At 32.2% G+C, this 11,727-nt stretch overlaps 1 protein-coding gene across 1 annotated transcript in view; it reads left to right on the top strand.

Moving 5' to 3' along the window:
• CWC22 (CWC22 spliceosome associated protein homolog) overlaps positions 1-11,727 on the top strand; it is a 61,551-nt gene that overhangs the window by 41,918 nt on the left and 7,906 nt on the right. The window contains exons 14-16 of the mRNA XM_037740058.1: positions 4,617-4,677; positions 9,606-9,683; positions 10,220-10,372. Coding sequence (XP_037595986.1) covers positions 4,617-4,677; positions 9,606-9,683; positions 10,220-10,372 — 292 coding nt within the window. The remainder of the gene's footprint in view (positions 1-4,616; positions 4,678-9,605; positions 9,684-10,219; positions 10,373-11,727) is intronic.

Here is an 11,727-nt window from a genome sequence, read left to right as displayed (position 1 = left end):
GGTGAGCCGAGATCGCGCCATTGCACTCCAGCCTGGGTAACAATATTGAAACTCCTTTTCGTCTAAAAAAAAAAAAAAAAAAAGTATTAAATATTTTTTCATATAAACTTAAAGTGAAAGATGATAAATATTTTGTCAGAGGTAAATATTCTTAGAGTTTGACCTTTCATTTGTCCTTTTTCAGAAATCCAACAGTAATCAGTTGTGAGCAGCAGATTTACTGTGTTAGTGTTGCAGTTAACATTAACTTTGAAGAGCTACAGTGGAGCTCTTTGAATAATTATTTAAAAGAAATGTAACCTTGATAATCTCTGAATCACACAAAAGACTTCAAAAATTAAAGCATTAAAAAACAAATAATAGCCACTGTTACATAGTAGTGTCAGTCCCTAGTAGCAGTAACTCCTGTCTTATGTGTTGATTTTCTGTGGGGTTTTTTTGTTATTTTTCTAAATGTTATTAATTTTAATTAGTTAATTTTTATTTATAATTTACACATAATAGTTGTATATAATTATAGCCTAAGGGTGATGTTTTAAGGCATATATACATTGTATAATCATATCAGGATAATTACCTTATTTATCTCTTTAAACCTTCATCATTTATGATGACAACATTCAAATCTAGCTACATTGTTATTTGCTATAGTCACCCTGCTATGTAACGTGAATCAAGGGCTTATTGTTCATGCTATTTGACCCTTGTTTTTCATTACTGTATTTCCTAAAGATATAAATATGGACACATAATTATGTACAGAATTGTTTGTTGCAAAAGAAAAAATGGAGACAATCTTATTTTCCACCACAATCAAAATGTTCGGTCTATGCCACCACTAAAAATTAGGTTAATAGAGAATTGTTTTAAATGTGAGCAAACAGTCTGATGTTATTTTAGGTGGGATAAAAACTATATATAGAATTGTGCTTGTAGTATTTTCCTAACTGTAAAAATAGATGGATTCTAGAAATAATATGTTAACATATCAATAGTGATTATCTTGACATGGGATTGGATTAACAGATACTTTAATGTCTATCTTCAGTTTTTGTATTTTTCAAAAGCTTTTTGTTTATTATATACCAGGCTAAAAATCAAGAATAAGATGTAATCATCAAGCCAGGTGGCTATAAGGGCATCTTAAACAGCCCACTTGAAAATCTTGTGAACAAAAACTTAGTTCTGGCAACCGAACTGGGTGGGAATTTTATTTTTTAAATTTGTTTTTGTTGACTGGTATCACCAGTAGTCTTATCTTCCTTCTGGTATGGCCCCCTAAACTACCCGTTTTTTATGTGCATGAAACATTAAACTACACAATTGCCTTGGCTATTAAAGATAAACCAGTCCTGTTTGTTCTTGCTTTTAAGCAATGTTCTAGTCTGTTTTTACCTTTTTGAAGTTGTAACTAACATGAGAGGGAGATGGACTACCAAGTCCCCACCTGTTCAAAGTTTCTGAAATTGGACACATCAACAAAACCACTTTGTAAACCATCATGTAAACAAAACAGTAATTCAGTAAATGTCTTCTTTTTTCTTTACCCTCCCTCAATCGCTATTTGTGTTAAACCTGAGACTCGTTTGGTTTAACAACCTAAGATGAGAAGCAAAATGTCAACAAAATTTAATTCATTTAATATTTGTAATTAGTACAGCCTAAAAACTATCCTGGTGTAGGAAGTCATTAAGTACTCAAAATAAGAACAAGAACAACAGACTGTCTTATAGCTAACTTTCTCCCTGATACTTCACTTAGTAGATAAAAGGAAAGTAGTAACATTTCTTCATCAACTACTTGACTGTTTTTCAGAAATTTCAGGATTTTGTCTTATACTAATTTTGTTTTTTTAAAAAGGTAGAAAAGAAAAAGTCACATCTGTTTTAAATGTTTTTTGTTTTGCTGTATTATTAAAGTTTATCGGTTACCATTTAGTATTTTAATCTTAGTGTTAGATACTGTTTAATATTCTGTTATATAATCTCTTTCCTGGTATTTTTTTTCTTTATTTCGATGCCTTGTATCATCCTGGATTATTACCCTATTGTGCTTAGGAAACTCTTTAAGTGAAGCTGAGAAATGCAGATGAACTGCAAAACTAAGTCCATAATCATTATATTTCAATTAGTGATTTTATGCTGTGTTATCAAAAATAAAGGTGTGGGCATTCCACAGAAATGCAAATATAGTAGCATTATTTCTCAATAAAGCAACTAACAAATTGAGTTTGCTAATTGTCTTAGGTGAACTATGCTGATGATATTTTAAAATCGGTTCATATGAATATTGGGTATATTTTTCTGGCAAGTTTTTTTTTATTTACTATTTTTCTATGTGGTATTTATAAAATGTGGATGCCCTGTGTTTGGGATGAACCAAGCTAACTTGTAAAAGTAGTGGGTAAGCACTAACGTCGTGCTGAGCTCTTGGAACGTCTTTTTTTTTTTTTTTTTATTGCATTTTAGGCTTGGGGGTACATGTAAGAACATGCAGGATTGTTGCATAGGTATACATATGGCAGTGTGATTTGCTGCCTTCCTCCCCATCACCTATATCTGGCATTTCTCCCCATGCCATCCCCCCACAACTCGCCACCCCCCGCTGTCCCTCCCTTATTTCCCCCCAACAGACCCCAGTGTGTAGTGCTCCCCTACCTGTGTCCATGTGTTCTCATTGTTCAACACCCGCCTATGAGTGAAAACATGTGGTGTTTCCTCTTGGAAGCAGTATAGAAAAATCTAAGAAATTTGCAATGTTTAGTAAAAGTAGATAGAGTTGTGATAGAGTAATATATCGTTTACTCTTCCATGCTGAGATTTTAATTTAAGCAGAGAAACTTGACCTATGTTTACTCCTGTCTTAATTAGGACTTTTCCTGGTTTCTCTAAACACATAATACACATTTCAAGATACGTCTTGTGAAATTAAATATTAATTATAGCCTTTTCTTCTGAAATATTGGGTTAGGAAGTATAAATATTCCTGTGTTCAAGTTCTGCTTCCAGGACTATGTGGCCAGGAGCAAGTTTCAAACACAAAATACCTAAGTCTCATTTTTCTCATCTGTAAAAAGAGGATCTAATTAGATCGTCTCTAAATCCTTCTGAAATCCTATGTATAAACCTAAATCAATATAGTAGCCTATAGGTGTTTTTACCTCCAGTTGTTTCTAATTTAGGTGTACATTTGTGAATAGGAATGCATTTCTTAAAAATTTTAGTTATTTACTTTAAAGAAGTATTAACATTTTAAAGCCTTTATTTCTTTGTCCTCATTGTTAACCATCCTAACTGTTGTTTTATCTAAGCTTTTGAATAGAGTTGATTTTTTCTTTCTTAGATTTATTTAGCAACTAAATGTAGAACAGAACAGCTAGGTCTCTTGAAAACCTTGAGCATTGGGAAATACTCCATGAGATCTGGGACCTAGTTACCCAGATTTAGAGTACTTAGACTTGTTCTGTAATATGGAATTAACAAGTCAGAACAGTTAATAAATTCTTTATGTACAGTTAATATCCTTCAGTGCTTGAAGGAAAGATATTGCTAACACTTAAGAATTTACTGCCATCATACTTGAGTGGCCAGTTTGTAGTGGGAAAACTATCGAAAAGCGTAAGATGATTGCAGAAATGAGAGAAACTTACACATCATGTGTTTTGTTTCTTCACTTTAAAGTAAAGAAAATCATATAGATTAGAAACCCTTCTATCTGATGAGTTATAGCTTGAGGATGGTTGGTTTGAGGGAATAATACAATTCAATGCATGCAACTTTTTTATTTTTATTTTTGCCTTTTTAAGATTGATATTTTATTCACATGCTATGATATTCACCCTTTTAAAGAGTGCATTCACAGTTATGTGCCATATAACAATTGTTCAGTCAACAGTGGACCACATAGGCAATGGTGGTCTCATAAAACTATAATACTGTATTTTTACTATACCTTTTCTATGTTTAGGTATACTTATATATGTAAATATTTACCATTGTGTTGCAGTTTCCTACGGTATTCAGAAGTATGGTAACATGCTAGACAGGTTTCTAGCCTAGGGACAACAGCCATAGCATATAGCCTAGGTAAATTAGGTTGTACCATCTAGGTTTGTGTAAATGCACTCTATGATGTTCGCATATTAAATTTCTTAAGAATGCATTTCTCAGAAGATAACTCTGTTAACTAAGCGATACATGACTGCAAGTAGTTTTAGTATATTCACAAAGTTGTACAACGATCATCATTATCTAATTCCAGAACATTTTTATGACTCTAAACCCTGAGCCTATTAGCAGTCAGTTTTTACTTATTGTACCTACTTTCTGTGTCCATAGAGTTGTCTCTTCTGAACATGTTATGTAAATGGGATCATACTGTATGTAGTCTTTTGTGTCTGGATTCTTTCACTTAGCATAATTCAAGGATTCCTCCATGTTGTATATATTGGCACTTAATTCTCTGTAAAGAGCTATATTTTCTTCATATACACAGTACAACAATATGAAATTACAGTTAAAAAAGGTTACTTATGTTATTAAAGTAAGATTCTTATATATAAAAGAGTGTTACAGTCTATATTGCAAGTTTTTAACCTATTGTGATCATTTCCACAGTTTAGATTTTGAAGAATGTGCTCACAAATTGCTGAAAATGGAGTTTCCCGAAAGCCAAACAGTATGTTAATACTTCTTTTCTATTAGGAAATGTATATATTGGTTTTTAAAGTGGTTAAGGCTGTTAATGAGTAAATATTGTGAATTGAAGCAATACCTCAGTGCTAAATATTTATTTTTTAAATGTAGGTTTTATATCATTTTAGAGTAACTGCAGTGTTTCAGTTGTGCTGCTCACTCCAGTGAATTAAATTTTCCGCTCGAATGGGATATGGTAGAAAGATAGTCTCTGAAACACTGCACTTTACATAGAATTTCTGAGTTATTGTGTATAAATCAAATTGTGACTTAAATATAATAGGAAATTTGTTCTTTATGGATTATTTGGTCTATCTTCTTGATGCACTATAGGGGTATCCAGTCTTTTGGCTTCTCTGGGCCACATTGGAAGAAGAATTGTCTTGGGCCACACATAAAATGCACTAACACTAACAATAGCTGATGAGCTAAAACAAACAAACAATCGTAAAAAGCATCATAATGTAATTTTTTCATTTTCTTTTTTGTTTTTTATTTTTGAGACAGAGTCTCACTCTGTCGCCCAGGCTAGAATGCAGTGGCGTGATCTTGGCTCACTGTAACCTCTGCCTCCCAGGTTCAAGCGATTCTCCTGCCTCAGCCTCCCAAGTAGCTGGGATTACAGGTGCCTGCTACCATGCCCAGCTAAATTTTGTATTTTTAATAGAGACAGGATTTCACCATGTTGGCCAGGCTGGTTTCCAACTCCTGGCCTCAGGTGATTTGCCTGCCTTGGCCTCCCAAAGCACTGGAATTACAGGTGTGAGCCACCATGCCCAGGCTTCATTCAGTAATTCCTTTAATGAAAATTTATTCAGCAGATACTATGTGTCAGGCATTTCACAAGATAGCTCCATCTTGGCCCCATGGGACTCACTATCTTACAGCTTGGTATACTTCACTTCTCAAAGTATCAGAACTCTAATGCCAAGGATAATGAAGAACAGATTAAGTGGATAAAGTGGCTTTTTCCTTTTTTTTTTTTTTTTTTAAGGTATATTATATATATTGCTTCCTTCCCATCTAGATAATACATCCTTAGAACCTGAGCCAAAGCTTTGGTGATTTTGTTTTTCTCACTTTTCCTTTCATGTGGTAGACCTGGCACAGATGCTAGAGTGAATGTATCAGCTCTGATGGGCTGTTCAGTTTCTGATTCTTCTAGGTCTTCTTGATTATCTGATCTAAGTTACTGTTAGATATAAATTCTTTGTCCTAAGCCTTTAAAAATGATATGTTACAGAGATTGGCAACCTGTGGCAGAGGCCTGCTGCCTGATTTTATAAATTAAGTTTTATTGGAATGTAGCAAGATTTACTTATTGATATATTGTCAATGGCTCTTTTCACACCACAGACACAGAATAAGTAGTTTTGACAGAGACCCATATGGACTCTAAATATTTATTATCTGGCCCTTTACAGAAAAAGTTTGCCAGTCTTTGTTCTAGAATATATATTAATTCTTGAAATATGGTGATAGGGAATTTTGAGAAAAATTTATTCTTTTAAATGTAAAAGATTCCTTTTTTCCTTTCAAAGTTTTGTTGTTGGTATATTAATAATAGTGTGCCTGTTTGTAAGCTGGCCACACTTGATATGTCATCACTGGAAGGAAATAAATTAATACATTAAAACCTTTAAAATTATAATTGTCACTGAAATTTTGGTATGATCTTGTCATGTTATTTGAGGACGATAATTAAGCCATTATAAATTTTATTAAAATTAATCTAGAAGATAGTTATTTCAGAACTAACCTCAGTATATTTTGGTAGTATTTGGAAGAGTATCTTAGTGCATTTATTTTCATGCACTCAAAAGACTCCTAAAATTGCTATAATACTTAATTAAAATGTTAAAATATTTAATTAATATAAGCTAGAGGGAATAACTCTTATAATTGCATTTAGGTAGGAAGGTAATTTGTTTTGCAAGTAGTACATAGCAGTGCTGTCAGCATATTACCATGTTTTATTGTTTTAAACCTGATTAACTCTTATATTATTATAAAATATAGTGCTGGTAAATAAGTTGAAGATGAATTTTAATATACAAAGTTAACATAATTTGTTAGAATTTAGAAAAGGCTTTTTTAGTTTTTAGTACTATATGACAATTTGATAAAGTACGCCTTTTCAGAACTTACACATTTATAAACATTTAATTGAGATAACTTGAGACTTATCTTAAAAAATATATATATATGCAGTACACACACATACATACATACATACATTGGGGGAGAGAGAGAGAGAGAGAGAGTGCAATATAATGGCATCTAAAAGTACCTAGCTCTGTGTTGTAAAGTGAGGCCTTCGAGCTGTGAGTAGATTGTTCCGTGAGTAGATTTAAGCGGTGCTGTCCAGTACAACTTCCTGCACTGTTGGAAGTATTTGTATTCTCAGTTGTCTAGTATAGTAGCCACTAGACACATGTGGCTTTTGAGTACTAGAAATATGACTAATCATGTGGCCGAAGAACTAGAATTTTAATTTTATGTATAATTTAAAATAATTAAAATTGAGATGTTGGACAGCACAATTCTAGAGTATCTGTTCTGTGCTTCTCCAAGGTTCTCTTCCTACCTCTTGACCTAAGTCCTTTCTCTGGAGTCTCTTGACACATAATGTTAACATAGATATGTGCAGTAAATACTTGATGATAGAATTTTTTTTTAATGTTTACTATTTTTACCTAGGTTGTATCCTCGTTATTAAATATGACAAAATGTCAGAATTGTTAATTAAAAATACAAAGGTAAAAATTAAAAAGCAACATGTTTTTATAGGCTTGCTTTCTGTTTGGAGAAAGCAAGTATATTACAGTTACTCTATTTGGAAAATATTTTTAAGTTTCTGTAAATCTTTATAGAAAGAGATATTTGGTCAGTTTTACACTAATCATAGATGAATTTGCACCTTTTTTCATTTTGTCTCTATTCACCTTATATTGCTTGAGTTTTTTCATCCATGACATTGCTATCATCAACACTTATCTCATTAGAATTATTTCAGGAATTAATATAATATTTAAAAATTAATTTGTTACATCAAAATCATCTGTGATGATAGTATTTTTTGACTGAATGTATCCGTTAGTTTAATAGAATTTTCAGAGAGGTTTACATGGAACCTGAATAAGTAATTGGAACAATTTACTAGCAGTTATGGAATTATTCCATTTATTTGTATAGATCCATATAGATAGGTCTATATGAATAACATTTATTTTGAGGTGAGAAGATTCAGCCACAGAGGTTTTTTTATTTTTATTTTTAAAATATTTATTCATATAAAATTCACATAACAAAATTACCCATCTTACAGTGAACAACTCAGGGCAGTTATCATCCGTAATATTGTGTAATTATCACCTCTATACAGTTTCAAAACATTCCATCATTCCCAAGTAAAACTCTTTACCCATTAAGTAGTTTCTTCCCATTCCCTCTCCCACCAGTCCCTGACAACCACCAATCTTCATTCTTTATGGATTTATGTATTCTGGATATCTCATAAAAATGAAATCATATGAGATGAAACCTTTTGTATTTGTTTCTTTCATGGCTAAATAACAATCCATTTGCATGTACAGCCATTCTTGGTATCCATGGAGGATTGATTCCAGGACCCCCGAGGATACCAATGATACAAAATAGAGTAGTATTTACATGTAACATATGCACATCCTCTCATATACTTCAAATTATCTTTAAATAGCAAGCTCTTGCCATGTTCTACAACAGAGCTTGGCGGACATTATACTAAGTAAAATAAGCTAGACACAAAGAGAAAAGTGTTCCATGATCTCACTTATATATGGAATTTAAAATAAATTCTAAATATGCAGATACAGAGAACAAAATAGTGGTTACCAGCAGCAGGGGAGAGGAGAAATGGGAAGGAAATGGGGAGATGTAGGTCAGAAGATACAAAGTAGCAGATATGTAGAATAAGCAGGTCTAGAAATGTAATATATAACACAAGGGGCATAAATAATAAAATTGTACTGTATTTGCAATTAATGCTAAATGAATAGATTTAACTGCTCCTGCCACATGCAAAAACAAAACAAAACAAAACAAAAACTGGGTAACTGTGAGATGATGGATGTGTTAATTTGCTTCAGTATAGTAACCTTATTACTATCTATATGTATTCCATAACACGATCATGTTATACACCTTAAATATACAGAATAAAATTCATTTTTTAAAAATTAAATGCAATAAAAGCAGATCAGTCTTCATCATTGCCAAGGGAGTTTGGCAATGGATTCTTGGATGTGACATCAAAAGCATCAGCAGCAAAAGCAAAAGCAGATAGATTAAATTTCATCAAAATTTAAAACTTTTGTGTTTCAATGGACATTAAAGAGTTTTTTTTTAATGTTTCTTTATCAACCAGAGGGTCATTTATGTTAACGTTGAAGTTGTACCCACTTACACCTCTGTAAAGACTCATATTGGTCCGCCTTTTCCATATTAAATATATTCCTTAGCAATTGATTTTATATCCTTGGGAGAAATATAACTGAATTGTTAGATGTTGTTTTGGTGAGTCTTTTATTTAAAAGAATTCTGCATAGAATCCTTTAAGAATGCAGTGTATTAAATCTCTCCCTCCTATGTCTGTTTCATATTCTAGGTTTTCTTGATGTGGTTCATAGTTATCATGAATTTAGAATTTTATAATTAATATAATTAGCATAAATGATCGTGGAAGCTGTCATCCAGACCCAAGGCTTTAAAAAATTATGAGCTTAACATAGATTGAGGTTTTTATTTTACTTACAAAGTTTTTGAAGTTTTAAACCTTTAAAAATGCAGGCAGTCACTATCATATTAGTAAATTATCATACAATATTTAGTCTCTTTGTGTTTTGACTCATTATTTTTTTTCCCAAATAGAAAGAACTCTGTAACATGATACTTGATTGCTGTGCCCAGCAGAGGACGTATGAAAAATTTTTTGGCTTATTAGCTGGGGTGAGTTCCAGCCTCTATTAAGGGAATTCTTAGAATGAATATTGTAAATTAATGATTTCTGCTTTATGATCAGGTCTCATATAACAACATATTAATATTTTTGCTAAAAGCAAATTATTCTCTCCTTCCTTAGGTTTCCCGCTCTCTTCACCTTCCTTCTTTTCTGATTCATTTTTGCAGTGCTTTAATTTTGTATATCACTTCTCCAGAGCTTTTTGGAATTTTCCATGCTTTGTAACAATTTCCCAATAGAAGACAATTAAATAATACCTTTTCAAAATCCCAAAGCAGTTTCTAAAGTCAAGTACATGTTCAGGCAACACAATTAAAGGATGATCTAAAATGTTTCTTTAAATCTGAGCTCTACCCACATATGATCAGCTACATGTATAATTTGTTTTAGCATGTAAATCTCAGGTAATTAGAAACCATATATATTAACTTTTAAAAGTTTTGATTAAGTAAATTTAGGATTTAATATGCTCATAATTGTATTAACATTCAGGTTTTAATGTACTGATTTTTTTATTTATTAGCGATTTTGCATGCTAAAAAAAGAGTACATGGAATCCTTTGAGAGTATATTCAAAGAACAGTATGACACCATCCATCGCTTGGAAACAAACAAATTGAGAAATGTTGCTAAGATGTTTGCTCACCTTTTATACACTGATTCACTTCCATGGAGTGTAAGTACATGGGTCAATATTTATACTTCCTTCCTACTTCCCTATTATTCTGAAATAGATTTTAGTATAAGCTAGCCATGTTTATCCTATTATGAAATGTGCTTTAAAATTAAATATGTAGAACTCCTATCTTTGAGATTATGTAATATGGAATCAGAAAGCTAGGTAAATAATTTACAAATAATACTATCTTTATATTATATAAACAGGCCGATGTTTCAGTAGTGATGGCTAGAAGTGTCTTCAGGAAAAATACTGCAGATTTTCATCTTCTCTGTCTACATACACATGTATGCACGCTTATATCTACATATGCCACTATTTTGGTGGTAAATGTATCTCTGAATTACTCTCCCTTGATTCCTGAGGGAATAACTCTTTGTGGGTCCTCTTATTAGGTTCAAGAAAAATGATTGTCCTGGAACGATGTGTTCTTTTCAGGAGATACTGAATTTGAGTAAGCCATAGAGAAGATATCCTAGGGTCATAGAACAAAGAAAGATAGATAGATTCTTGATGGGGAAATGTGCACTGGATTGAAATTTGAAAGGCATTAATTAAGCTGGCATTTATTTTATAGCTGCTGTTCAACCACTGTTATTTAGCCACCATTTATATATCCAGTCATTTGAGAGAGGTACTGGGTATAAATGAATTAAACATGACCCCTCCTTTCAAGGGCGTTAACGTATAAGAGCAGAGGTAAGATATGCCCATAGCAGTGATACAAATAAAAAGTCATAGATCCTAAGAAAAGCAAAGTTGCTAAAGGAATTAAAAAGAAAGAAAGAAATTACATCCAGGAGGAAAGAACAGGATCATCTTGTAGAATGCCATCCTACTAATGGTAAAATGAGGCAATATCTCAAACTTACAAACATTGAATATATTTTTATACTATTTTAGGTAGTAAGTATGTCCAGCTACATTAATAGGCATTTGTAATCTAACCCAGGTGGCTAATTGTAATAATTTTTACTTCTTTTTGTTCCCTCTAAGAAAACGAAATCAGAATTTTAAACAATCAACTAACTAATGGGTTCCTCGAACACATAACTCATAAAAACTAGAGTTTACTATTATTTTTATTTGCCCTAAAAATATTTCTTTAGACATTTCACTTTTTAAGCCACTGTCTTGATATTCAGAATAAACCATCATACTTTTTTTTATCATATATATGCTATACAAAATTGTAGCCTAATGTGCTAAGTGGCACTTTGCCCCAAACCCTCATATACACCACATTTTGATGAGTAAGTTTTAAGAGCTAGTAATCTTTACCATTATCTACTCAAGAGAGGATATCTTCTTTGCTATAACAAGCACATTACTCCAAACAGAGAATGAAGTCT

The sequence above is a fragment of the Cebus imitator genome, unplaced genomic scaffold (genome assembly GCF_001604975.1).
Source record: "Cebus imitator isolate Cc_AM_T3 unplaced genomic scaffold, Cebus_imitator-1.0 Scaffold78, whole genome shotgun sequence".
Lineage (NCBI taxonomy): Eukaryota > Metazoa > Chordata > Mammalia > Primates > Cebidae > Cebus > Cebus imitator.
Note: the sequence above shows the minus strand (reverse complement) of the source record. Positions and strands in the feature narration are given on the sequence as shown.